At 53.7% G+C, this 26,348-nt stretch overlaps 2 protein-coding genes across 7 annotated transcripts in view; one reads left to right on the forward strand and one right to left on the reverse strand.

Moving 5' to 3' along the window:
- Positions 1-20,609, forward strand: part of KANSL3 (KAT8 regulatory NSL complex subunit 3) — a 21,845-nt gene extending 1,236 nt beyond the window's left edge. For 2 of the 6 annotated variants that reach the window (XM_042893601.1, XM_042893605.1), the window contains exons 2-22: positions 1,226-1,396; positions 1,891-1,981; positions 2,270-2,455; positions 2,633-2,764; positions 3,224-3,340; positions 3,843-3,944; positions 4,023-4,094; positions 4,367-4,441; positions 4,729-4,886; positions 5,799-5,862; positions 6,341-6,541; positions 6,800-6,956; positions 7,959-8,036; positions 10,029-10,220; positions 11,883-11,967; positions 12,790-12,941; positions 13,246-13,358; positions 13,966-14,185; positions 14,399-14,532; positions 18,052-18,193; positions 20,016-20,609. In XM_042893601.1, the coding sequence (XP_042749535.1) occupies positions 1,226-1,396; positions 1,891-1,981; positions 2,270-2,455; positions 2,633-2,764; positions 3,224-3,340; positions 3,843-3,944; positions 4,023-4,094; positions 4,367-4,441; positions 4,729-4,886; positions 5,799-5,862; positions 6,341-6,541; positions 6,800-6,956; positions 7,959-8,036; positions 10,029-10,220; positions 11,883-11,967; positions 12,790-12,941; positions 13,246-13,358; positions 13,966-14,185; positions 14,399-14,532; positions 18,052-18,193; positions 20,016-20,572 (3,199 nt within the window). In that variant the 3' untranslated portion in view covers positions 20,573-20,609. The remainder of the gene's footprint in view (positions 1-1,225; positions 1,397-1,890; positions 1,982-2,269; positions 2,456-2,632; positions 2,765-3,223; positions 3,341-3,842; positions 3,945-4,022; positions 4,095-4,366; positions 4,442-4,728; positions 4,887-5,798; positions 5,863-6,340; positions 6,542-6,799; positions 6,957-7,958; positions 8,037-10,028; positions 10,221-11,882; positions 11,968-12,789; positions 12,942-13,245; positions 13,359-13,965; positions 14,186-14,398; positions 14,533-18,051; positions 18,194-20,015) is intronic. The other 4 variants (XM_042893602.1, XM_042893603.1, XM_042893606.1 and 1 more) reach the window with 4 other exon arrangements.
- Positions 20,610-23,552: 2,943 nt separating this feature from the next.
- ARID5A (AT-rich interaction domain 5A) lies at positions 23,553-26,289 on the reverse strand. Its single transcript, XM_042893608.1, has 5 exons — positions 26,145-26,289; positions 25,976-26,028; positions 25,797-25,894; positions 25,566-25,713; positions 23,553-25,353 (listed from the first exon to the last, which is right to left on the reverse strand). Exons 1-5 carry the CDS (start codon positions 26,197-26,199, stop codon positions 24,073-24,075), a joined length of 1,635 nt encoding a protein of 544 aa, XP_042749542.1. The 5' UTR covers positions 26,200-26,289; the 3' UTR covers positions 23,553-24,072.
- Positions 26,290-26,348: the final 59 nt, after the last annotated feature.

The raw sequence follows: 26,348 nt of genomic DNA on the forward strand, positions 1-26,348 counted from the left end.
GGGGGGGTGTCCTGTGGGATTTGGGGTCTGGGAGAGCAGTGTGGGGTTGGGGGTTTTGTGAGGGGAGAGTGGGGAATAGGGTGTCTGTGGGGGCTGCGAGGGGGGAGATCAGGAAAGGTCTGGTTGTGGCTGGGGGCTGTTTGGGTGTCTGTGGGTCTGAAGGGGAGGCAGAGCCAGGGGATGTGGGCCAGGGTCACACAGGAGCAGGTTGTGGAGTCTGTGGGGAAGAGCTGGGAGCTGCAACAGGAGCAGGGGGCTGCGGTGAGGTGTGGGGATGCACACAGGGTTGCAGTGCAGAGGCTCGGTGTTGGGGTCTGAGATCTCAGCAAGGCTCAGGGGCTGCCTTGCTTTGGCTGGAAGTGGCACAGGGGGCTGGTGGAGAGGCTGAGAGGATTGTAGGTTATTGCCAACACCTGCCAGCAGCTATGGCTGCATTGTTAAGCATTAATGTCTGGTTGTTTTAGCGTTCATGATTTAACCTTGCAGCCACAGTCAGGATTTGGGCTTTGTGTGTCTGTGGAGGGGCTGCTCTTCGTGGGCTCTGTTCGCCCAGTTTCTTCCAGCTGGTCTCTGTCACTCCCCTCAACGTGGGGCCTATGTTACTCATAGGAGGCAAAGCTCTGCAGCTCCTCGGGGGTTCAAAGTGCGGGCTGTAAGGTTAGATGGAGAGGTTGGGTGTGAGGTGTGATGGTGGGACACCTGAGTGTGAGACCTGTGCAGGGTCTGAGGCACACATCCTCAAGGCAGTGGATGAAAGGACTGTGGGACGGGTCAGTCTGGAGAAGAGTAGGCTTGGGGGATTCCTCATCACTGCATCTCCGTGGCAGGAGGTTGTGGTGAGGTGGGGATCAGGCTCTGCTCCCAGGTAGCAGCGATGAGAGGCGATGGGCTCAAGTTGCACTGGGGGAGGGTCGGGTTGGGTATCAGGAAGAATTTCTTCTTCAAAGGGTTGTGATGCAGTGGCACAGCTGCCCGTGGAGGTGGTGGAGTCACCATCCCTGGGGGTGATCAGGAGCTGTGGAGATGTGGCACTGAGGGATGACCTGGTGTAGGGAACTGCTTTGGCAGGGGGGTTGGACTCGATGATCTCTGGAGGTCCCTTCCAACCCCTACAATCCTGTGATTTACTGGAATCACTGGACCCAGCTGGCCACAAACTACTCTCACTTAACAGAACCTAAGGTCTGTCAGATCAGACCTGAGATCGGTTCCGTCCTCCTTACAGAGAGGCCGATGTCCCCATCGATGTGGAGTCGGTGACGCCGACGCCGGTGCCGCTCTACGACAACCAGAAGGCGCGCAGCGTGATGAACGAGTGCGAGCGGCACGTCATGTTTGCTCGCACGGATGCAGACGCTCCTCCACCCCCAGATGACTGGGAGGACCACGTGAACAGGTAGAGCAGAGCGAAGAGAGGTGGGCTGTGAGGGAAACTGTGGCACCAAACAGCTGTGTGTTGTGTAGAGGGGGGGTTTTTCAGTGCTTTGCTATGTGTGGCTGATGTGCCTGAGCTGGGGAGCGTTCAGAGAGAGTAATTTCCTCATATGGAGATCCCTCCTGTTTGGAGGAGCTTGGGGCACTTGTTAGATGGCACACAGATCCCCAGCTCAGCTGTAATGCAATGCTGTACAGTTAAAAGGAAGAGGATGTGAGTCAGTTCACCATTGCAAACCCTGCCTGTAAGCGTGGTCAGTCAGTTTGAACTCTTGACGTGAGGAGGAACGGTGGTTTGGAGGAGAAGGAAAATAACCTATGCCAAAAAGAGTGATTGTTTTAGTTTTATTTATGGTTTCTGTTGCCTCTGCTTACAGAGGGGGGCTGCTTACCTGCCTTGGAAGTGTGCAGCAGCTGCAAGAACTGAGATGTGTTTCCCTTTGGTTTTCTCCCCAGGACGGGCTGGACAATGGCCCAGAACAAACTATTTAACAAGATTCACAAAGCGCTGCAGTCTGACAGGCTGGCTCGCTTGGCCAACGAAGGGGTAGGAGCTCTCGTTCCCTGCTGCTCTTTCAGCTTCCAGCAGAGTTGTTGTGTGTGTTTTTATTCAGTCCTCCCTTGCAAAGCGATGGAAGTCCTTTGGGTTCCATGGCCTTAAGAAACAGGGAACTCTGGACTTGGCTGAGGCACGGTTTTGTCCTCGCTGAGGGGATGCTGGCTCTTGCTTGCTGCCCCAGGACTTGGAGCTGATCCATTCCTGTGGGTTGGGATGAACAGGGCACGCTTGACTTTTCCCATAACGTTTTTTTCTCCTTTCATGTCTGCCTCCTAGGCTTGCAATGAACCAGTCCTGAGGAGGATAGCAGTGGACAAATGTGCTCGGAGGGTCCGCCAGGCGCTGGCAAGCGTGAACTGGGACACCAAACTGATCCAGTGGCTTCACACGACCTTAGTGGAAACCCTCAGTTTGCCAGTGCTGGCTGCTTACCTGGATGCTCTGCAAACACTTAAAGGAAAGGTGATGAGAGCAGTGACACAGATCTTACTGTTTCTTACAACGTTCTCCTTTTATTAAAGCTCGTTAGAAGGAAACCGGTGGAGACTTCATCCTTTTTCTTTGAAGCTCTGAGGGTGTTTAAAAGGCTCTTGGGAAGCCTGTGTGCATTTTCTTAGTCCTTTCCTCCTCTGGTTCCAGATCCCCACTCTGATCGACAGGATGCTGCTCTCCTCCACCACCAAGACGGGGGCAGCAGGCGCTGAGGCTCTGTCTCTGCTGCTGAAGAGACCTTGGGACCCTGCAGTGGGGGTCTTGTCCCATAATAAACCAGTGAGTGCCTCACAGGGACTGAGAAGCCATTCTCCCTGCCCAATGTACTCAAATTGGCTTTATCTTCTGTTGTCTTTGTTCCATCTCTTTCTGGCTTCCTGGGCTCTCTTGCTTTAGACTTGCTCAGTGAGGTGACTCCTCCTGTTGGGGTCATTTCTCCCCCTGCTATCTCAAGGTAGCTTTTTGCTGGGGAAAGGTTTGCACGTTTAATGAGCTGTGCGAGGTCCTTCCAGCTTTGTCGTGCGTGCCAGGCTGGACTTTGGGTTTATAAACAACCATTTGAATTCTGTGGGTTACCAGGGTTGTGCTGAGTGTTACACAGCAGCTCTTCTCACCCCCCGTCTCCCCCAGAGCTGTTTGGATGGGGAGCTGCCCTGCCATGTTCCCAAAGCAGCAAGTGGTGGAGATTTGGGGCTGGGAGGTGGCTTTTGCTTACGGACCTCTCGTTGAACTTCACAGAGCAAATTGCCTGGTTCCCCCCTCATCCTGATTGCTTCCTCTGGACCCTCCAACTCCATGTTCCCCACCTCTCGACGGCACCGGTTCTGGCAGTCGCAGCTTTCCTGCTTGGGAAAGGTTTGTGTGGTTGGTTTAGAAGGGGGGGGGGGAGGAGGTTCCCATTAACAGCTGTGGCAGAGTGCAGCTGTTGAGCATGCTTTTATAATCCTGTGGTGCCCCACAGTATTTGATTCTGCTGAGAACAGGCTGACATCTGCTGCCTGCAGCGTCTGGCAGTCAGGGCGCACGCGTTGCCCAAGTCCTGATGCACTCAAACAGAGCTCTGTTGTCAGCAGCGTGGGTTGTGTCACTTCTGTGATGGATCCACGAGTCCTCCAGTAGAAAAAGACTGGAGGAGAGGGGCTGTGGATCACCTCAGATGCAGAGCTGCTGGGTGTAGCGGGTGGATGGGAGTCAGCGCACTTGAGCAGCAGAGATTCTCTGGGAATTCTCTATTCTGGGTTTAATAGCTTGAAGCAAATCCTGGGAGAGAGACAGAAAGCCCTGATTCACATGAACTTGCAGCACACTCCTGCTGTTGTGCCTTCCTCATTGATTCCTCTTTAATTCCACCCTGCAGGTCATCCCCATTGCCACCCACCTGCTGAACAACGGCAGCGGGGTGGGAGTGCTGCAGTGCCTGGAGCACATGATTGGGGCAGTGAGAAGCAAAGTGGCAGAGGTGAGAGCGGCAGCTCTGCTGCCCAAAGGCGTCGCCTGGTTGCCCACCCCTCTGCTGACGGCCTCTTTCCTCCCTTAGATTCACAACCACTTCTCTCACAAGCCCATCATCCTGATCGGGTGGAACACAGGTGCCTTGGTGGCCTGCCATGTAAGTACCTGTCACAGCTTTTCTTCACAGTTAAGTGAAGATGACCGTTGCATTTCGGGCTCTGCTGGATGATTCTCTTCCTTTTTCTCTTGCTGAGATTCATCCCTTTTAATCCCGAGGGTTTGATTTCCCCTCTGTTTTTTCCCCAAACCCTTTTGTTCAACAAATGAAAGTCGAAACAGACGCGGTGTTTCTGAACCCAGTGAAGCATCCTTCACAGCGCCGCTGCGTCAGGCGTTGGGATGCCGACTCTTGCTTCTTTTTATACCCAGGTTTCAGTGATGGAGTACGTCACTGCAGTTGTGTGCCTTGGATTCCCTCTTCTAACAGTGGATGGCCCCCGAGGGGTAAGAACCGACAGGGCAGGGGGGCATTTAATTAACCTTGCTTTATTCTTTAACTTCCAGCTGTTTCACAGAGCCTGGTTTGGAAGTTTAGAAACAACTGGGAGGTTTTTGAGGGATGTCTGAGATGGTTTTGTTTGGAGAAGGTGTTGCACCTGTCGTGGGTTTCCTCACCTGACCTGGTTTTGCAGCTCCTCCGAGGGGCCTTTGGTGTGCATTGCTTGTGCTCCTGTGTCCAGAGAGCAGCCCAGCACGGCTCATCTGAGCTGCAGTTTCCCATTCTCTTGCAGGATGTTGACGACCCCCTCCTGGAGATGAAGACCCCTGTGCTCTTCGTCATTGGTCAGAACTCCCTGCAGTGCAACATTGAAGCAATGGAAGATTTCCGGGAGAAGATCCGAGCTGATAACAGCATGGTGGTGGTGGGGGGAGCGGATGACAATCTCAGGTGCTGTGCTATGAGCTGGGTCCTTCCTTCCCACGTGGGCAGGATCTGAGTGTGCTGCGTACAGAAAGAAATACATAGCAAAAAACGTGGCCCTGACGCACACTCAGGGTCAGCAGCCTTGTTCAGAAGCTGATGGTGGGTGGTTTGGTTAGTTTTTCTGTGATAAATTCACCTTGTTTGTGCCAGTTGTAAGTAGAAGATCCAGGGTACAGCATGGTATGATAATAGAGCAGGCATCTGCTGGTGTAGGGAACCTGCTTTGGCAGGGGGGTTGGACTCGATGATCTCTGGAGGTCCCTTCCAACCCCTACAATTCTGTGATCTGCTTGTGATTCTTTTCCACCTTGCCTCTGGAATGTGCAGCTTATGGAGGCTGTGTCCAGGACTGGGGTGAGGGGGGCTGTCAGAGCCTTGCAGGAAGCACAAAAGGCTTCAATACACTTTGAAGCTTGTTATTCCAGTCTGGAATAACAGCACCCAAAACTGGAGCAGGTTATGTGTGTGGGAATGAGGGTAGCCTGGGGTTAACACAAGGTTCTGGAGCAAGTCAGAAATCTGTAGTGGGAATGCTTGGGAGGGAAAGAAGTGTCGAACTGGGACAGAGGTGAAGCTCTGAAGGGAAGGTAACGCTGTGTTTACGTGAAGAAAAGCTTTGGCTGTGAACTCAGCCGTGCTGGGCTGCTGTCAGCAAAGCTCTCGGCGTTTTTGAGGGACGGCCCTCGTCGTTCCAGCAGGCGGAGCTCTTGGGTTGAGCAGCGGTGGAACCAGCTGAGACCTCTGTAGGATCTATGCGAGGGATGAAACCTGCTGTGGTGTGGATTTTAGTCTCGAGTGAAAGATGACGCCGTGGGCATCAGGGGAAAATCAGATGTTTGCTGACTTCCATCTTTTTCAATTTATTTTATTCCACAGGATAAGTAAAGCCAAAAAGAAGTCGGAAGGCCTGACCCAGAGCATGGTGGACAGGTGCATCCAGGTAAAGGCAGAGATCTTCCTTTTATGCTTTGTACCTACTGAAAAAACGTGCTGAAGTGGCTCGGTGACCACAGGTGATAACCTGGCTGCCAGTGCAGGTTGAGCAAAGTAATCTCTCTCTTAAGAGATGCTTTGAAGTGGTTGTGCCTTTGCAGGAGTAGAGCAGTAAGCTTCCTGTGTGTCTGCTTTAAACTAAGCTCAGTTTTCTGCATCTTCCAGCACGCCTGCCTGGGGGAGCAAACAATACTTTGGGAGAAACCATCATGTTTCCCTTCCATCTGCCAGAATTCAGTGGAGTATGAGCTTTGATCAGAAAGCTGAGGTCCACCTACAAGACCTCAGGGGTTTTAAATCTAGAGAGCCCTGTCAGTTTGCTTCTTTGGGAATCCTGAGTTCTTTTTTTCTTTAAGCTGTGAAGGCGAATTATTTAGAGAGAGTTTTGCACCACGCAGCCTAACTCTTGGTTTCGTCTTGCTTAGGATGAGATAGCTGACTTCCTGACTGGCATCCTCACTCGAGCAGAGAGCCACTCGGGCTCTGATCCCCGTGACCTGGATGCTGAGAAGAAGAAGAAGCCACGGGACTCGACCAGGAGGGATCTGTCCTTTGATTTGCCCGAAAGAACCAGCAGGCCTGCCTCACCAGCATCCAGAGTGCCTGCCTCGCCTTCAGGCTCTGAGGTGGGGCGTCCTGCAGGGCGTGGAGAGCTGAGGTTGTGTGAGGAGGTGGTTCTGTGCAGCCAAAAGGTGCAGTGAGAGATGCTCAGCGTTGGGAGAAGGGTGGGAGGTTGTGAAGGGATGAGTGGCTCACAGCTGGGTGAACAAACCTTGTGAGTTCTGGCTTTTTCAGCAGAGGGACAGGCGTTCTGTGCATGCTTAAGGTTAGGAGTGCCTCTCCTCAGGAAACGTGGGATAAGAGGTGTTTCTTGTCTTATCCAGGACCTGTCCAGTGTCTCCAGCAGCCCCACTTCAAGCCCCAAGACTAAAATGGCTGCTGTGTCCTCCATCCAGAAACCCACCCCCATCAGCACCGCACAGCTGCTCAAGAGGCAGGTGCAGAGGACAGACACAATCCTGACACACAAGCAGGCCCAAGGTAACAGCTGGTGGCTTTCTTACCTTCTTCACATCTGGATTTTTGCTCTTTCCCCTGAGTTCTTTAGGTTTTATCTTCTGAGTGCTTTCTTGAATCCTTCCTGTGGCAACTTGCTTTGCAGCTCACTTCCCTGTTATTGCCACTGGAATGCGGCAGCTGGTGGGGAGGTGAAATTAGGTTGGAAGCAGTGCTTGTGCAGCTTGCAGAGTCTTGTTGCTGTTCCAGGTGGGAAGGATTTTCACTTGTAGCTGACCAAACCACCACGTAGCCATGCTCTCATTCTCCTTTGTCTGTGAGCCCTTTTATTGATGCCTTATATTCCCAGGACTGCTGGGGAGGGGGAGTAAAGAGCTCAGGTGATGATTAAGGATGTTGAATTCTGGCTGAAACAGTGGGGCTCTGGTAACTGGAGTCATCTTGTATCAAACACAGAGGAAAAGCTGCTCTGAGCTGTGGGGGTTTTTGTCCTGTTGGATGCTGATTAAAAACCTTTTTGTCCAGCTTCAGTCTGACTGTAAGAGCTGTGAATGTAGGCAGTGGTTTTGCTGGCGGTGTGATCATTTGTGGCAAAAATCAGCAGGAGGTGGGAAGTAGTTCTTCATCTTCCCTTCTGTGCTCGTTTGTTTGCTCGCGATGGCTCTGAATAGGCTGCTTGTTGTCTGCTGCTCTGGGACCCTGCACGCTCTGAAGTCAGGATAGGATCCAGAGGGGAAGTGAGGCTTGCATCTCTCTCGTTTGTCAAGGGATGAGCTAAAGCAGTCTGCTGCTTTGTTGTTGTAGTTGAGGAGGTTCCTAGGTAACGCACGGAAGGCAGGAGGAGGGTTTGTGTGGCTTCTAGTGCCTTGTTCCTTGGCAGTAGGTGATCAGGGAAGAGGTGGTGGCCGTGCCCAGAGCTGTTTGCTGCCTGCTGCCAGGTTTCTGTGGGTCACAGCCGTGTCCCTGCAGCTTGCTGCCCCTCCAGAGCCGGGCTGTGATACTGTAATTCTCTCTGATTCATTTCAGCTCAGTTTGCTGCTTTTCTGAAACAAAACATGCTGGTGAGGAAAGCTCTTCCTCCTGGCACCTCTTCATGTCTCTTTGGTGAGTATCTCCTCACTTCCCACTGTCTCTCTTTCCACCTCCCTCTCTCTCTCTCTCTCTGCTTCTTCCTTTTGACATCTTCCTCTTCCCTTGCACTGGTTTGGGGCACAACCCAACGTTTCCCTTTGTCCCCCTGCTTTTTGCTTTCTCATTGCTGCCTTTGAAGCTTAAACAAACGGCTTGCGTACAAACTGAGAGCATTAACACCTCCTGAGCTTTTCCCTTTTCCTGCTGCACAGGTAAATACTGGTGTAAACTGGCAGCAGTCCTGCTCTGCTGGACAGTGGGTGACTTGTATGAGTTCAGCTCCTTCCTGTACGGGGGTCAGGCTGCATGTTGGTGGAGTGTCCTTCCTTGTAGTGCAGCAAAGCGGCTGCGAGTGAATGTGGAAATGAAGAGCTGCCACGTGGGTCAGGAGGGGCAGCTGTGGAATCGCAGAACAGAATTTCTTGGCCAGAAAATCAGTGAAGAGCAAAGAAGGCAAAGAGGTGTAGCATTGGGGTGACTGGTGAGAGCTGGCTCCATGGGGTTGTCCTGACCTGGAGACGCATGGAGGGGAGCTGTGTTTAATCCAGGGATTTGGGAGGCTGCACTTTCAGGAGAGATGTCAGCTCTCAGCTCGGGTGACCCCAGGAAGCTGGGAGCATCGACAGAAGTGACAACTGCTGAGCTGCAATGCTCCAAACTTTGCATGCTTTTAACTTTCCAAGGCAAACCCTGGCTGCAGCGTAGTCTGTGGTATTTTGGATGTGCTGAGCACGTGCAGGATATGGTCCAAACTGCACTGAGGCCCAGTATTGGACCAAGCTGGTTGTCTTACAGATCACCTTCTCTCTAGAGCCTTGTTTGAAAGCAGCACTGTGGTCACTCTGTGAACTGTGCACTTACCCAGCATCAGATGGGAATGGAAACTGCTGACCTGTGCATGTGCCTTTTCACTGTCCTGCCTGGCTGGTGGCACATGGGGGGCTTTGGTGCACACCTGGTGAGGTCTCCAAGGGCCCATTTGAACCAAGCATGTTTGTAGTTGAGTGAGAGACAGCGTGTATTTTGGCTTCCAGGCTTTTGTCTTAGTTACAGGGACTTGCAAATGGGGAGTTAGCTGGCTTGCAGCTCTCTGGATGAAGAGGGTTCTCTGGAGCTGTTGCTGCAGGTTGCTGCCAGCACCACAGCAGGAGGCAGATGTCCATCCATCAGTGGTGGGACGTGGCATTTTGTGACTTGCACCTTGGCCCTGTGCTGCCCAGAGGTGCTTGTCACGCACTTTCTGGTTAATCCTTTCCCCAGCAAGCTTATGCTGCACGCAGAACGAAGTGGATGTGAAGGGTCAAGGATCTAACAGCAAAATGAGCAGTTGGTGTGGAAGAGAAATCTCAGCTTGCTGCTTTTCTCCCCAGTACCAAGCAGCTCAGGGCTTGGCTTCGCTGCAGCACCTCCTGTGCTCCTGCCTGCTTCGTGGCCACCTCTGTTGCTTCTGTCCATCTCTGGGAGGGCTGGAAGGGACGTGCTGAGTGACAGGCACACAGATAGCTTGGCAGGTGTGTTGGAAGAGCAGAGAGGCTGAGTTCTGATCCCAGCACGCCTGCAAGCAGCTCTGCACCTACATTCTCTTCATCGGGAGATCAGGGATGATATCAGGGTGTGCCGGACTTGGAAGTGAAAAGTGCTTCTGCAAAGATGTCAGTGCTGTAGGCATCTGTTTTTTCTTTGCTGCAGAAGGCAGGGCAGGCTTCCTATGCTGCCTTAGCCTGTGAGTGGCTGAAGTTGAGTGCTGCCCTAAGGCTGCAGCTCAGGGCGTGCAGGAGTCAGTGCAGGTGGTGAAGAGGAGGAGTGAGGGCTCCTGGTGCACGGGAGATGGGCAAGGCTGGCATGAAAGGAGCTGCAGGAGTGTGCATGGGCATGCGACCCTTCTCCACACCTTGGTGCACACAGCGGAGCTGCACCAACCTCAAGGAATCGGCCGTTTCAAAAAGCTCCTTCTGTGTCCCCCAGTTCCAGTCTCCTCAGAGCACTCGGAAGGGGCTGAGAAAGATGATGTGCGCGTGCAGCTGAAGAGGCATCAGACCCCCAGCCCGACCCAGTGCAGCAAAACTTCCAAACGAGCCAAAATCAAGGTGACCATTGTCTCTCACGGAGATGCTGCTGGCGTGGGGAACGGAGCAGCCCTCAGTACCCAGGCAGAAAGTGAGTTGCCATGGCATGGCTGCTTGTAAACCAGAGTGCTGCTGTGGCTGTGCCCACGTGGGCTCCTCTGGGGGAGGGGAGGGGAGCTGTGCTTCTGCTTTTTTTTTTTCTTTTTGAGGAGGTAGCTGCAGAAAACAGACAGCAGTTCAAAGCCACGAGCGGCACGGTGCTGTTGGGGATAGCGGGGGGCACGTGGGGGCTGGATTTACGTAGCCAGAACTTGACAGGTGCCTCCATTTCTCAAAGCAGTGCGGATTGCACTCTTCAGTGATGTGCTTGGTGCAGTCTTGTGAGCTGTGAGGTGGATTTCATACCTTCTCTGAAGCATCAGGCTGCTGCTGGAGGCAGGATGCTGGTCGTGGTGAGCTCTTGCTCCAAGTTGGTTGTGTGGGTCTCTGGTTCTGCTGCCTGCTGGTGGCCCCTGAGCCAGGCTCTACCCTGGAATGTGCTCCTGCTTTGTGAGAAAGGTGATGTTCCTCCCTCTTTGTTCGGGCTCCACAGTTCAGTTCTGCTGACCCTGCTCAGGCTGTGCTGCAGTCTGAGGTCAGGTCCAACAAACCCTTGGTTCGTGTGTTAGCAAATCCCAGCTCTTCTCCTGGGAAAGCCTGCTGTGACAAGCATTGCAGAGGTCCTTTCTGTCCAAGAGGAGGCGACGTGCTTGGTCTGCTTCCCTTCAGCCTTTGTGAGGGAGGCCAGAAGCTTCAGCTGCTCTCACTGCTGTACTTGAAGGACGTTATCTTGCTGCTGCCTCACCTCGGAGCCCCAGGTGCATGAAGCAGTTGCTCATTGTTAGCATTAGGTTGGTGCAGCGCAGGGCTGAGGGGTCAGCCTAATATTCCAAATATTAGGAAGTCAGGTTTGAAAAGCAGAGGAACAAACCTGCTCCTTCCAAAGCGTTTCTTGTTTTCAGCTGTGAGAACTAACTAATAAATACGCGTCCTTTCTCAGGGTTGCAGCTCATCTTCTGGCAGCTTTGAAGATCTCTGGTTTCAGGCTTTTTTTTTTATTATTTTATTTTTTTTATTTTTTTTTATTTTTTAATTTTCCCAACTTTACTTCTTTTCACAGAAAGGAAATGAATTGCAGAAGTAAACATGAACCAAACAAGATTTCCCTCTTACCGTGTGTGAGCAGGAGGAAGCGCCAGACACACGCACTTGTATCCCAAAGGCTGCAATAAAGCAACATTGTGACACAATAAACAAATACCGTGACTCCTGGCATCCCTGTGTATTTTGTGTCTGTAAAGAATGCTTACAGAGTGGAGCAGGCAGACCTTAGCTCACCAGTCGAGGTGGTAGAGCTGTGCTGCGAGGCCTGTAAGGAGGGGACGAGTGGTGATGGCACTTAGGAGAGAGAATTGCAGTTGTTGGTGAGGCTTGAGTGCTTTGAAGCCGGTTCCTTTGGTCCCGTGTGCTGTAACACTCAGACAACGACAGCCTTCTTGTTTTTGTTTGCAACTCTGCTCTCTTTGATGCTCCTGATGTTGTTGTGTGGTGGCTCGAGAGGCTGTTTGTGGCTGCAGCAGAGGTTTCTCTGAGAAGAAGCTTTGCGAGCGGGATGAGCCCATGGCCTGCAGCGCTGGGCTGTTCTGTGAGAGCAGAGGAATCCCTCGAGGTTTACAGAGGACAGAGAGTTAGGTGTTTTCTTTTTCTTTTGCAGTTGTCGCAGGAAAGCCATTCCCCATGGCAGTCAGCCAGTCTGTGCCGGGTGGGAAGGAGCCCTTGGGACTGCTCGCCGCCTCCAAGTGAGTGCATCTTTCGCTCCCGAAGCCGGGGCTGCTCTGACGGGCTGCTGATGGAAGGCACCACAACGCAGTGATTTCTGCCTGTGGAGCTGCCTGGCGTCTCGCTTTCTGATGCATGGGGGACTCCTAGGCTCCTGAAAACTGCTTGTGGGCTGGTGATCCAATCTACGAGTGATGGGAATGGGCAGAAGGTATTTTGCCTGCTGGGCCCTATTTCTGTATAGCTTTCCAAACCGAGCTTGCTTTAGAACTGCTTATCTTTGTCTTTTGAACGGCTGTGTTGTCGTCCCTGCCAAAAATGCAGTGCTGTCTTCTTTCCCTTCATTCTCTGATGGTAAAACATTTTTTTCCAAAGATAAAACATTCTCGGCGTTGGCTTTGAAAGTTAACTGGCCACAGGGATTTCTTTTGGGCAATGAATCTGGTGCTGACAGTCTCTCACATCACTGTTTTCCCTTTTAATTCAAACCGTGCTTTGGAGAACTGGACCCTGACTGATCTGGGAGGGGAGAGGAAGAAGAGCTGTTCTCAAATAGAAAGTAGGTTTTCAATGGGAAATGTTTCACTTCGAGGCGATTCTGTGTAGGGTGGCAGCACGCAGGCAGGCACACGTTACAGGATCACTTCTGATTTGGAAATACCACGTTCTCACTCCTTGCTCTAGCTGCTGAGGCAGACACAGGGGAGCTTCTCTTGTTTTCGGTTTTTGATCTCATCACCTCCCTATTCTGTGTGTTGTAACAGTGTGCTGACGAAGCTCTCTTGCGTTGCCACGTGTAGTTTATCACCAAGAAACATCTTTTTCTTCTTCTTGTTTTGCAGGCTGGGCTCGGCAGCAGAAAGCTCAGTGAGTCCTGCTCCATCTGCCACCATCCCCAGCAGCACGGCGCCCAGTGCTTTCCATGCCCTGCAGAGCAGGCTGGTGGCCAGCAGCACCCACTGCATGCAGGCCCAGCCAGCCAGTGCCCTCCAAGGTACCTGCCTCTCTCCATCCCTTTGTTGTGAATGGAAAAGGTAAACCTTGATGCCTCGAGATACCGAAGGTTCCCTCCTCTCAGACAGGAGCAGGATCTTGCCTCCCATGTCTCACAGATCACCTGTTTAGGTTGGGCTGTGTGTTGTAGTGTGGCTAGGATGATCCCCACCAGCCTTAGGGCTGGCTGCTTGGGACCCTCCTCTTTAAAGAACAGTTTACTCTCCAGCAGACCTGGGATTTTATGGTGCTTAATCCTCCAAACCTGATTTCTTTGTTCTTTGTTTTATTTTTTCCTTTGTAAGGAGCAGCTTCTGCCAGCAGCCTGCTGCAAGGGCTGAGCTTCAGCCTGCAAGACATTGGGACAAAGTCATCTGCCCTTCCTGCCAGCGTGGCTGCAGCTGGGACGCCAGTGCAAGTATGCAGCCTGCAAATGTTACTCTCTGAAGGGAAGCTGTATGGAGGGTGAAGTGGTAGAAGCTGGAGGGAACCTAAAAAAGCCATGTTTGTCCAGGAACAGATGAGCGGTGCTGGGCGTGAATTGCAGCTAAATAGCGAGAGGTTTGGCTGAGTGCTGGGGGTGAGGGTTCCTGTAAGTGGTGTGGGTTCTAGGAAACTGGGCTGTGGGAAATTTTACTCAAAACCAGGCTTTGCAGCTTCTAGAAAATACTGAGAAGAGCTTGCAGAATGGACTGAGATTAGTAATCTTTCTAATTATTTTCCTTCTGGGAAAATTTACATCTGTGGTTCTGTTAGGCAGTGCTCCCCAGCTTTTCAGTTTGAGGAGGCCCCGTTCGGAACTGGAGGCTCGTTAAAGTGGAGCCACCATTTCTAGTCGTGTTTTAAGTTGCAGTGAGTGTATGCAGGGGGGAAGGAACAGCTTCACTTGTGTTTAGACTTGTGGCCGCCAGAACTATGTGTAGAAACTCGCCATCTGCCCCCTCGCTGCTGTGGGAGGGAGAAGCTGTGCCACCCCAGCCACCTCATTCCTTGCAGGTGTTCAGTGCTTCTGCTTTTCCTTCCAGACCTCAGCTGTGAAGACACCCACACCCATCCAGAACCTGAGTGCCATCACCACAGGCACTGGCACCATAGTCCGCACCATCCCAGTTGCCACCTCTTTATCTGTGGGAGCTGCAGCCAGTGGGAAGCCCACGGCCATTCACCAGCTGCTGACGAATGGAGGACTGGCAAAGCTGGCCAGCAGCCTCCCTGGCTTGGCTCAGATCTCCAACCAGGCAGCAGGTGAGTCCAGCATGCAATGCAGATGCCCAAAGCACCCCATCGTCCCTTAAAACTGCTGTTTCCAAAGCTTATTTTTGCCTTCTTGGAGCTGTGAAAAGGTGCTTTTGATAGCAATTTGTGAGCAGGTGGAGACTTGTGCTGCAGCCCCAGCTGGTGAACACAACCTCTGCAGTTGCTGTGTCTCAGGGATGTTGTTTTTGCACGTTTTCCTAGGCCTGAAGGCCCCCACGACCATCACTGTGACACTGCGTGGGCAGCCCAGCCGGGTGACAACGCTTAGCCAGGCTGCAATGGGGACCGTGCAGCCCCAGGGGGAGGAGCAGCCGATGCAGACACAGGCACCACAGGTAATCCTTGGCACCTTGTGTGTAGGAAAAGCATCCAGTGCTGCTGTGAGGGCAGAGGCAGCGGCCCTGGGGGAAGTGTTGTTGCTCACTACGTTTCTCTTGGGTGTGATGAGCTCGTTGCGTTGCTGAGGCTGTGCAGATGTGGTGATTAGAGAACCCAGGTTAACTTCACATCCTTTCCTGTGGAGAGATTGTGTGCTGGTACTGCACCAAGGAAACCTCTGTCTGGATTTGTAATGCTGACATCAGTAAGGAAACTCTTACTGAAGCTTTGGGCTTTCTTGGCAGTGACAGGACTTGGTGGGAGGAGGAGGAAAGCTGCTTCTGGTGTCTGTTCCCTGTCTGTTCAGCAGGAGAAAGGGCTGACTGCACTGTCTGGCGTTGTCTCCCTCTTGGAAATGCTGTTTCTGACTGTTAGGTGCCCTGATGTAGTGCTGTGCCCTCTGGGTGTTGGGTTACCATGCTTTTTCCTAACGCAGGTCCCCAGTTTCTGTTCTGTTTCTCTTCCATACTGTTAAAACCCATTTATGAAGCACTGTGTGTGTCCTCCAAAGTCCATCTGCTCCCAGCTGATCTCCTGGTAGAGGTGGATCACTGACAGAAGGAAGTGCTCTTGCTGTTTCCATGCTGAAGGTGTGCTGGGTGCTGTCTCAAAAGGATCCTGGCTGCTTCCCAGGACGAGTCTTGGTGCAGCTGAACAGAGAGAAGTCGGAGAGGGTGGCTTTGTTGCTATGGTGAAGGTCTTGAGTATTATAACATCAATCTCTTCACCCCGATACCTGGGGTGCATTTGCTGCAGAATTGCTTTTGTGCTGTGTCCTAAATGGGTCCGAAAGCAGTTTTGAGATGGATCTGTCAGTGTGAGGGTAGGAAGATCAGTTCTGATTCCCTATGTGGGATGTTGGGTTGGTGCTGTCCCCAACTCCAGGTGGATTCTTCCTGACCACAGCTCCAGTACTGTGCAGCACTCAGGTGCCTCTTAAAAGTGTTCTCCTGGGTGGTGGGGAGTAGCAGCAAGCAGAAACGCTGTGATCTGCCCTAGGGGACTGAAGGAGGCTAAATGAGGGCTGCTGGTTGCCTGGGGATGAGTGCAGTGCTAAGTGGTACCTGCCTGGTTCTGCCTTACAATCACAGAATTGTCCCAGGTTGGAAGTGACCCACCAGGATCAAGTCCAACCCCTGGCTCCTCACAGACAACCCAAATGTAGGGATGAAACTGACTGTCCTGTAGATAGTGACTGTAGTGATGTGCAGGGAAAAAGGAGTTTAAAAAACAAGCAGATAAACTCCCCCAACTCTGAATGCTGCATCTTGGGCAGTCAGATGAGCATGGGGCAGCCTGGAGGGGTCAAGCTGCAGTTCCCAGCAAGCTGCACTGAAGGCTGAGGGCATCAGAAGATGCCAGGATCACTCCAGGTTGGGTGAGGGGCTTTTCTCTCGTTTCTGACTTTCCTCCTCCTCTTACCACCAGCACAGGTAGGTGAGCTGCCGCAGGAGCTGCAGAGCAATCCTGGCTTTGCAGATGAAGCTCCGTGATTCTGGTCCCTGGTTTTGGGGTGAATCATGCTGTGGGCTGCATCATGGGGGCAGGGAGCATGCTGCTGCTCCATGCTGCTGCTTGGGGTCGCTCAAAGTCCTGGGATGTGTAGGGAGCTGCTGTCCTGCAGACTGAGCCTTTGGATGCAAGCTGGGTAAGTACTGAGAGCAGCAGCCGTGAGTCTTTCATGTATCCCCTGCTGCTTCAGAGCTGGCACAGCAGCCAGCGTTGCCTGTAGCTTCCACGCAGAGTCCTGGTTTGCTTCTGGTTAAAGCTGAGATTTCTGAGCACCCACATCCTTCCTCCCCTGACTTCTGTGTTCCTTTCAGTCACTTTGCTGACACGACAGAGCTCAGCAACACAGAGCAAGTGACACTGAGTTCTCACTGTGCAGATCCCACCTGAGCAGAGGGTGTCACACCATCCCAGCGCTCACTCTCAATCTCTTGTCCCAAGTTGCAGGCAGCATTCACGCTCTTCAAAGGCCATTTGAAAGCACCATCAAAGCTGGCACCTTTCCTTGAAGTGCTTTGTTACCTGAAGCACGCAGCACATCTGGCAGAAGAGCAGCAACTCAGCATCCAGAGGTTTTGCACAGATGGGCTCTGGGGTGAACGGGTTCACATGTGGGTCAGTGTTTTCAGGCAGCCACGCTTGAAACTCAGTGTTTGATCAGAGACGTGTAGCTCCAGTGCTGAGTTTGTATGTTCAAGGCAGTGGCTTAATGGTGTGAGAGCTGCTTCAAAAGCAAACTGAAAGCGGGGCTCTTACAGGAAACGAAGTGAGCCGTGTGTTTTTGTGACTAATTATAGCCCTTGACATCAGCTCGTGTGTACCTTCAGCACATCGGATTACGTAATGCAGCGGGGCTTCCTGGAAAAGAGCAACTTTACAAAAGGCTTTGGGGGATTATGCCAGAGCTTCGACTCTTGTGTTTTCAGCAGCAGCCAAAACCTTTGTTGGTTGGGTTTCTTTTGAAATTCCAGCTGACTTCAGTGTGTCTGTGCAGGAAGCGTGAAGCCCACGCATGGCGTTGCTGTGCTGTGCTTTCTAACCCTGGGGGCTGGGATGCAGCGTGAGAGGGGGAGCCTTTCCTCCCCCTGTGGGCAGTGAAGGGGGGGTGGGAAGAGGAGGAATCTTCTCTGGGAGTGAGAAAAAGGAGCGTTTGGGTGGCGTTGGAGTGAAAACACGAGCGGTGTCTTCAAGGAACTGCTCCAGCGTGGTTTGAATGTTGCTTTTCTGAATGGGTTCCTCTCTGCAGCGTGGTGATTTCCCGAAAGCAGCTGTGTAGAATGATGTGACAAAGCCGATGCTTTGTGGCAAGATTTGTGCTGCAATGAGCGGAGCTGCAAGCAGATGTGATGGCTTGAGCCCCCAGGTGATACAAGGAGAGCAAAATGCTGCTCCCAGAGCCAGCTGTGCTGCTGACGGCATGCAGGCAGCATTCTCCTTCCTTAAGGTCTGCTCCTTTTGGCTCCCAGGGGCAGAAATAATGTGCACACATTGGCGTTGGAGGGTTTCATACATCTTCCTCCCCAGACGGGGAGCTCTTTGTGACTCAGGGTGGTGTGCAGTGTTGGCATCCAGTTCATGCAGTACCGGTGGCCCCAGCGCTTTGTTGTTGCAAGCAGGTGATGTGAGGACTGTTCTGCAGCTCCAGGCTGTCGCTTCAGTATTGCTGCAGAGGAAGCAGAGCAGGGCTGAGCTCCCTGCAGCGAGGACAGAGCCGTCCCTCCTGTCCTGAAGGAGGGGGGTGGGTTTGTTCTGACAGCCACAATTCAAAGCACCGATGCAGTGGATTTTGCTGAGAGCTCCCAAACGACCCATAGAAGTGAGGGCAGGAAGAAAGCGCTCTGCTGTTGAGCTGAGGGACAGCACAGATCCCAAGGAACGGTTGCAGCCCCCCACAGATGGTCTCATAACCCCCCTCCCCCCCGGGCTCCTGGCCCTCCGGTAGCTCTCGGTTACTTTAACCCTTCCAGGCTCCACACGGTGCAGTTGGGAACTTGGCCGCCCCAGCTTCCGGCGCCGCCTCTCCTGGCAATCTGCTGCCTCAGATGGATCTCAGCAAAGCCCAGGCTGGTGCAGAGATGGCTCCCGCCGACCCCGCAGCAGCAGCCCTAGGTGAGGCTCACGGCCGTGGCGGGGCGCGGGCAGCCAGGGCCCTGCTGGGAGCCATGCCTGCAGGGCGGCGCGTGGAGTCGCACAGGGGAAGTGCTGCCCCACTTCTTTTTAAGACTGTTGGCTTTTTATTATTTTTATTTTTTCTCTTTTTTTTTCCCCTCCCCTCCTTTAAGTTCGGTCCCTCGTGGCTTCTCTGCACGAGTACATGGAGTTCTGATTTGTCAGCTGCTGCCTTGAGCCAAACAGTGCAGCGTAAAATGTCAGCCCCAAGGGATTATTGCTGTGTTTAGGACCCCCACCACATGCTGACAGCAATCTCACCTGCTGCCTACACTTATTTCCCTTCCTTTGGGAGAGCAGAACCATCCAATTACACCTAAATAAATATTGCAATAAAATCCTGTACAAAAAAGCCCCCTCCTGCTAAGCCCGTGCTTCTGTTTCCCTCTGCCCAACTGCTTTGCAGCTCTGCTGGGAAGATGAGCAGATCTGTGGCACTCAGGCCAGATCTGATGGAATGAGGATGGGTGGAGCTGTGCCAGCTTCCCATAGGGCAAATGAAACAGCTCTAGGTGGTGGTGATGTGTGGGATATTTTACTGTGCTGTTGGCTTTCCTTGCAGGCATAAGACCCAGCTGTAACTCTAATCAGCACTGACCTCCTCCCCCCCCCCCCCAGTCCCTGCTGTTTTTCCCCCAGGAGGGAGTTGTAGAAGTGCTGGGCTTAATTCTTCTCCTGTGTTTTGTTTCCTTTGTCCTCACTGTTTGTGATAACTAATGGATGGTGTCAGATCTGTGGAGAACTTCTGGAGGTTCAGGTTGGCTCTGCATTCAGCGGGAGGACCGGTCTGTAGTGAAGCTGCTGGAGCAGCAGCGTGAACTGGGGTGTCGGCATGGAAGATTTCTCCAAGCTCTCTGTTCTGTGGTTGTTTCAGATGCCTGGCAGCCTCACCGTATCGCTGTGCTCCTTCCTCAGCCTGTTTAGGAGTGCTTGGTCTCCTGTTCCTCAGCTGAGGAGCACAGCTGCTTCTCAGCCTTCACTCTGTGTTCTCTGTGTTTGAGCCTGGTGTTTTCTTTTGGAGATGTTGGCTCTGTGCTGGTGGTGATTGTGGCACATCCTGGTGAGCAGAGGGGCATGGCTGCACATCTCTGATATCAGCTGGGCTGTTCCAGGTTGGGAGCTTTAATCATCAGCGGGTCTGCAGGCTTTTCCCAATGTTCTGAGCACATCTAACCCTGGTGATTGGGTTTCTGTGAAGTCTCCTTTCCCTGGGCCGTGGTTATTGGAGATGTGACTGAGGAGCAGGCTTAGATGATGGAGCCACCATGTGCAAACTCTGCTGTTACCTTAGGGCACGAAGGGCTTTGTTCCACAAACCCTGATGGCTTTTTGCTGCCGTTGGAGTGGAGCGTGACGAGCATCTGAGCACCTGCAGAAGCATCTGCCTTCACTGCTGGTGGGACAGAGCTGGAGATGCCTGAGCTGTGTGAGAGTCTGGAGGGTGGGATGGAGAGTACTTGGCCAAGGAAGAGCCCCAGGGTCCTGGCCCTGTGGGAAGGGATCATCCTGAGGAGAGCGTGAGACACTGAAGGGGGAGAGGATTCTTGGATTGGTCTGCAAAGGGAGCTCACAGGTTTGGGGCTCCCTCACCATGCTCTGTGACAGTGCTGGGGTTCGTTTTGGAGTCATTCTGAAGACAAAAATGAGACAGAGGGGTTTCCAAAAGTACAGCCTGAAACCCTGCAACTCTGCTGCTGGGGCTGCAGCCCAGGGTGGGCACCCTGCCCCACAGCTGCTGACCACGCTCTTCCCTTCTCTGCAGTGACCACGGCCAGCCCCATGAAGACCCTGTACGTCATGTCAGACGCCAAGCTGTCTGCGCTGACCAAGTCTGTGATGGATGAGGCTACCTCAGGCCCCCTCAAACTGCCAGGCATCCAACCTTCCTCTTCCACCAGCTCTCCTGCTGGCCCCGTCACCTTCGCCGCCTCCCCTCTGGCCGGCGCTCCCAGTCCTCCCAGCAGCCTGGTGCACTCCAAAGTGGGACCCATCCTGCAGACTGCTTCCAAAACAGTCATCCTCACCTCAACGCTGGCCACTGTGAAGGCTGACGGGTCCCTCGGACACATTGGGGACAAGGTCAGTCTGACCAGGAGCACCTCAGCCCTCAGCCACACTCTGGGGGCGATGGAGACCTTGGGGAGGGTCCCCTCTGTGGTGGATGATGGAAGCACCCTCCTCCGTGCCAGAGAGACCCTGGCAAACAGACACTTGCTGCCCCAAAGCGTGTTGCCAGGAGGAGCTGGTGCTGCTCTCCTGACGCTGAGCAGCTCCTCTGTCATCACCACAGCAGGGCCTGTGCTCAGCCAGAAGCCATAGGGACCTGGGGGGACCCTCAGCGTGGCTGTGGGGGTGGGAGGGGGGAGGGCAGCCCTGTGCTGATGGGGCCGATTTGGGCTCTAGCAAACTGAGGAAGTGTTTTCTGCTTTTGTTGTTGTTTAATAAATCATTTTTTTTTTTTTTTTTTAATATCTATTTTCTTCTGTGACTTCATTGTGCCCGGCTCTCCCAAAAGCTGCTCCTTCGGCAGCCGCACCGTGGGTTTGGTAGATGCTCTGAGTGTTTGGATGAGCCCAGCTTTTCAGTCTGATTTCTCTCGCCTTGAATGCATGGACAGACAAAGAAGCATTGTGCAGGCAGGGAAAAATGAGTGCTGTGGGTCCTGGGAGCAGCAGTGAGGGAAGCTCCTCCTGCTAGCGTTGTTCCACTGGAATGTCCCTCTGGTTTTCTGCTTCTGAGAATATTTGAACTTGTTGAAAAAAAAATGTGAGGGCACAGAGCAGATACAACCTTTACAGTTGTGTATGATGGAGCGCAAAGCATCACCAACAAGCATGGGGTAGCACCAGCCTGAAACAGGGGAAGCAGTTAGCTTCCACAGAGCCCTGAAATGGAGTCCCAGGGTGATGAGATGAAGCTGATTCTGGCAGTATTAAGGGTGGTTTCCTTGGACCAGGCTCAGGACCAGGGCTGTTGCTGGGGTTGCTTTCACAGGACAGAGCTGAGAGTTGTGACTTGCTGCTTTTGTTTCTGTGATTGCTGGGGTTAATCTCCATGCCCTGCATGTTGCTGTCCCGTGTTGTGGCTCTGCTGTACCCTGAGCCCTCAACGCCCTTCTTCCCTGGAGGGATGAGGGGCACAAAGTTGTGGTTGTTGTCCAAGACTCATTCAGGGAGCGTGGATCTCTGTGGATGGAGATCTGTGGTGCTGGGGTGGCCCACGCTCCCCACTCTGACAGCAGGCACATTTCTAATATCTCTGCTCACTTCCTCATCCTGCTGGCTCGTGAGAAGATCCTATTGTCAGCTCTTCCAACCACCACAGCAGAGGAAATGCGATTGTTATGGAGAGCCTGGAAAACAGAGCAGGGGAATAACCATTTCCCCCTTTGGCTGTTTGTTCATCGAGAGATGCCATCCATCCCTTCCCACCCTTCCTGGATGTAGCAGCTCCAGATGCTGCCCAGCTTTTGGGGAACTCGCTGTGACCTCCCAGTCTCACTGCTGCCTCATGCATTGGGCTTCATACCATCCTGATGGTGAGTAGTGGTCTCCTGAGGGTGCTGAGCAATGCTCATGAGCTCTGCCCTTTCCCTGGAGCAGTATCCCAAGCCCTGCTGAGCCCAGAGCCTCTCTTTTTTTTCCTGGGGTTCTGTGGGAAAGTTAGCAAAGATTTGACTTTGCCAGCCACCCAGTTTCAGCTTCACAACCCCAAATGACAGCAGGGCAGTCCAGCAGCTCATGGCAGCCCTGTGGCTCTGCTGCTTTGCCAGGATGCAGAACTGAATCAGCTCGGAGGGGTGAGACCAGCTGTCCTCCTACCAATCTATACAGCAGAACTGATATTTCTGCATCTTCTGGGCCACATTCAGACTAAAAAGAGGAGCAGATAACGGACTGAAGGATCTGGCTGGGTGACAACCACCTGCATGACCTGTTCCTGCTTTCTTTTTTCCCCAGGTGGCATTGTGCTTCCCAAGGAGGGTGTGGGCCTTTCTGAAGGGGGAACTGACCAGGTCTCAGCTTCCTTCCTGCCCTGCACCTGAGTGGATGCTGCAACCAGCTCAGAGATAAGAGGTGGCTGTGTGCCCAGCTTTGCCAGCTTGCACTGTGGAAGGGAGCAGATCAGGGAAAGACACAGCCTGGGTGAGCTTAAGCTTTACTCTAGCATCTGAGGGAGCTGTGGACACCAGTGTGTGCCTGACTCATAAAGGTGAGACTCAACTGTTGATGCTCAGTGTTCTTAAGCAGCCCAGTTTTATCTCCTAGGAGTGCAGTCACAATTTCTCTGTAAGGCTGAGATAGCTTTATGCTGTGGCATCTCCCATTTTGCTCTCACATCCTTACAGTCTCTGAGGGACAACTTGAGCCCTGTGACCACGTCCTCGCTCACAAACTGGTGTCACTTGAATGCATTTTGGTGGCAGGGCTCCTGGGGCACAGCGTGCCAGGACACTGCAGCACACTGAATCCCTTTCTGATGTCCACACTGGAAGGTGCACAACTGGGTGGGTCTGTGATGCTTTATAGCTGGTCTGACCTATTTCAGCAGCAGTGAGAACTCTTCTCACCAAGTCTAACCCCCAAAGCACCTTAGAGTGGGGATAATTCTCTGTTTCTTCTTTCTATCCCAATTCCTTTTCGTTCCATGGAAACAGCAGAAGTGGTCCTTCAAAGCTGATCTGCTGCTGCTGTTTCTTCATGCTTTTAGGGGATGAGCAAGTGCCCCTTTAGGGACGAGCATCTCTCTGCCCCTTCCATTGAACAGCTCATAGCAGGGTGCCCAGGACACCCACAGTTGTGCAGAGCAGCTGGCACAAGAGAAACAAGTCCTGAGGCTGCAACAAGGGCTTTGGGTCATTTGCAGTGGCTCAGTGGGAGCTTGCAGAGGCAAAAAGCAGCTGGAGCCGTGCTCTGCAGGCCTGTGCTGGTTTGCAGATACCTCAGGAGTTGTCCTGGGTCATCTGGCTGCCACCAAGAGTGCTGCTCTTCTCTCCACAGATCGCATCCCAGGTGCTGTCTGTCTGTCTGTGGTGGATTCCAGAGCCAGGAGTCCTCCATGCTGTGTCTGCGCCGTGCTCTTGGCCTGTGGCACCCACACTTGGACACGTGGATGCTCCAGGAAACAGCCGTGAACCCCTGAGGCTGGGAAAAAGGTGCCAGAAACAATGCAGAAGAAAAACAGAGGTAGGTTTCAGCCTTGCTCCCAGGTCAGGAAGCATCCTGCTAGGGTGAGGCTGGCTTTCCCCCACAACCTAGCCCTAATCCCAGGAATCAAGCACACCCCAAACACCACCAGCTGGGACCATCCAGTGAGGTTTATTTCGGATGCTGCCCTCCAGCACCCATTTTGGAGGAGCCAGCATGCTTCCCGTGGATGCTTGCTGCCCCCTGAGCCCCTTATAACCTTAGGAGCTCCTGCTATAAGGCAACATACTTCAGAACTAAAATTGCATTGTTTTGTAGGAGGGAGCAGAGGCTGTGTGCCAGGGAGCTGCAGGGCAGCCTGGACACAGCATGGCGAGGTGGAAACATCCACTGTGTTGGCTGCACAAAGCTGCATGGGACACAGCATCTCTAGCAAGAAAACCTCTGCAACTCATTTGCTCCCTTTTTTTTATATATAATATATATATAACCTTGTGATATTGGTAGTTAATATCCCAGAGTATGATGTCAGATACAAACATCCCTAAGACCAAGAGTAAAAATGACACTGTCCAGCTCATCTTTGCCACGAGACTCAGCAGCTCTGATGGCATCCGGGTGCTGCCTCGCCTCTCTGTGGGGCTGGGGCCGATCCAGAGCAGGACAGCAGCCCTACAGCTTGGTGTTACGGTGGAAAGCAGAGGTGTGTGGGGTGCTGTAGGTGTGCTGGCTGTGCCAAGTCGCTGTGGGGTAGAGCCGGTGCTGCAGTGAGCCCTCGTAGGACGTCGGGTAGTGCCTGGGGTCGGAGGGCTGCACGGAGGTGGCTATCACAGGGCTGGGGAAAGCAGGGATGATGAAGGGGTTGATGGAGAGAGACGGCACCGCTGGGGCTGCCTGGTTTTTCAGGTGCTCCAGGGAGTTGCTGAAGTTCACTGGGAAGCGCAGCATGGCTCCCTTGTAAACATCTGGGGCTCGAGGCACTGAGGTGAGCGGAGCGGCGTAGCTGGGTCCGGGAATGATGGCTTTGGGTTTGGCCAATCCTTGGTGGCTCCTGGGCGAGCCAGCGCCCTTGTCCCTGCCTTCAGTTTCGTGGAGAAAGGGGGAAACGACCTGCAGCTTCCTGCTGGGGCCCAAAGCCTCCTCGTCCCGGCTCCGTTTGGCTGTGGGTGCTGTGGGGCTCCGTGTCAGCGGGGCGAAGCCGGCCCCCGGGGGCACCCAGCAGGCTTTGACGGCAGCGAAGGCGGCCGGCTGCGGGCTCTCCCTGCTCCACGCTTTGCTCCGCAGGTCTTGGGGCTGCTCTTGGCCGGCCTCCGCGTCCTCAGGTTGTGGTTCCAAGAAATCCTTCAAGTTGGAGAAATATCCCCCAAAGGGGTGGCAGCTGATGGGTTTCAGCACCTCGTTGCGATAGGCGTGGAAGAAGCCGGTGAAGACAGTGGGCGCAGGGCCCCCGTCCTCAGCTCTTGGGTAAGGCTGTCTGTCCGTCCTGCCAGGGGATGTGCTGGGGATGGGTCCTGCCTCGCTCCGGCCTCCCTGGGGTGTGTCCTTCAATCCTGGTGTCTCCGGGCTCCTCTGCTCTTTGAGGTGGGGGCTGACAGCTGGCTGGCTGGGCTCTGGGTTGGGGTGAGCGCTGCTCGCCACCTCCCTGCCCTCCAGGCAGTGGCGTTTGAGGCAGTGCAAGGACTCTGCCTTGCTCACCTGAGCCAGCAGCTTCTTCTTGGCCAGCGGAGACATGATGGGGTGGTTGCCTTTGGAGTAAAAGCTAGAGAAGAGGCGTTTGTAGGCTTCAGCGTGGGCTCGGCAGGTGCTGGGACACCCTGCAGAAGGGCTTGGGGCCGGGGCCGTGGGGCTGGTGCGTCCCTCTGCTGGCTGGCCTTGCTCCTGGGCCTCTGTTGGGTCCTCCTTGCTGGCTGTAGGGGTGGCTGCCACTTCAGGCTTTGCCTTCTCCGGTGCCACCTGCAACCAAAAGCCAGTTTGGGGTGTGGGTGCCAGGCTGAGCCATGCATCCACCCCATCTCCCTGCCTCCATCTCCAGAAGCTCAGTTCTCTGCTCTTGCCCCTCACCCTCGCCAGAACTGCACAGCCACGTGCCTGGGATGGGGATGGATGCATGAAGGCTGAGCACAGGAACTGGGATCATTCCCAAGCTTCACCCCATGGCCGCTCACCTGCTCCCGCCCCTTCTCCTTCTTGCTCCTCCTGCTCTTCTCACCCATCTCGGTGCCCTTGGAGACCTTGTACTGCTTGCGGGGTTTGCTGGGAGGCAGCGGCTTGTCGTCCTCACCCTTCAGGTGCCGCACATATGGGAGGACCAGCCTGCAGGGTGGGAGTCACAGCGCTGAGCCCCAACCCCACTGAACCCCTTGGGGGTGGGGGAGCAGGCACACAACCCCCCCTACCTCTCGTAGTGCCTCCGGGTGCACGTGGCTGCGCTGGTGCTGCCCGGGCTGCCGCCCAGCTCATCGTACACATTCTTCCACAGCCGTCTCCCTGTTACCTGTGATGGGACAAAGATGGGTTAATCCTCCCCCAGATCAGGAGCACAGAGCTGTACGGATGCGGCACGCTGCCTGCTTACCAGCTCGTAAGCTCCCAGCTTCTCCACTGCTTTGTAAATCTTCCACAGGTTAACTGGGAAGAAGGGGAGAGAAGGAGTCAGCCAGACGTGACGCGCCTGCACTGCATCCCAAAAGCTCCTCCGTCCCCAAGACGTCCCCCCATCCCAAAAGCTGCTCCCAGGTACGCACTCTGCTTGAAGCCGAGGTGTGGGATCCTCTCGATGGGTGTGTGCCTCTCCTTCATGAACTTGTAGAGGCTGACGAGGAAGGCCTCCTCCTCCTCTTTCTCACCATTGGCATCTGCTGGCTTTGCCTGCTCAGGGCTTGGTGTCTCCTGAGGGGGGAAGGGGGGGGATGCAGCCATCGGGAGGGACCCAGAGAGGCAGAAAGAGC

This window comes from Lagopus leucura, unplaced genomic scaffold (assembly GCF_019238085.1).
Source record: "Lagopus leucura isolate 7727_CA_CO unplaced genomic scaffold, USGS_WTPT01 141-0_obj-0_obj, whole genome shotgun sequence".
NCBI classification, from domain to species: domain Eukaryota; kingdom Metazoa; phylum Chordata; class Aves; order Galliformes; family Phasianidae; genus Lagopus; species Lagopus leucura.

What these genes read in the sequence shown, in the direction of transcription:
- ARID5A (XM_042893608.1), bottom strand. Translation starts at nt 26,199, where the DNA reads ATGAAGGAGAGGCACACACCCATCGAGAGGATCCCACACCTCGGCTTC. An exon ending in AGCTGGGAGCTTACGAGCTG is followed by an intron (nt 25,895 to 25,975) that starts GTAAGCAGGCAG and finishes GTCCCATCACAG; the next exon opens with GTAACAGGGAGACGGCTGTG. An exon ending in ACCCGGAGGCACTACGAGAG is followed by an intron (nt 25,714 to 25,796) that starts GTAGGGGGGGTT and finishes CCCACCCTGCAG; the next exon opens with GCTGGTCCTCCCATATGTGC.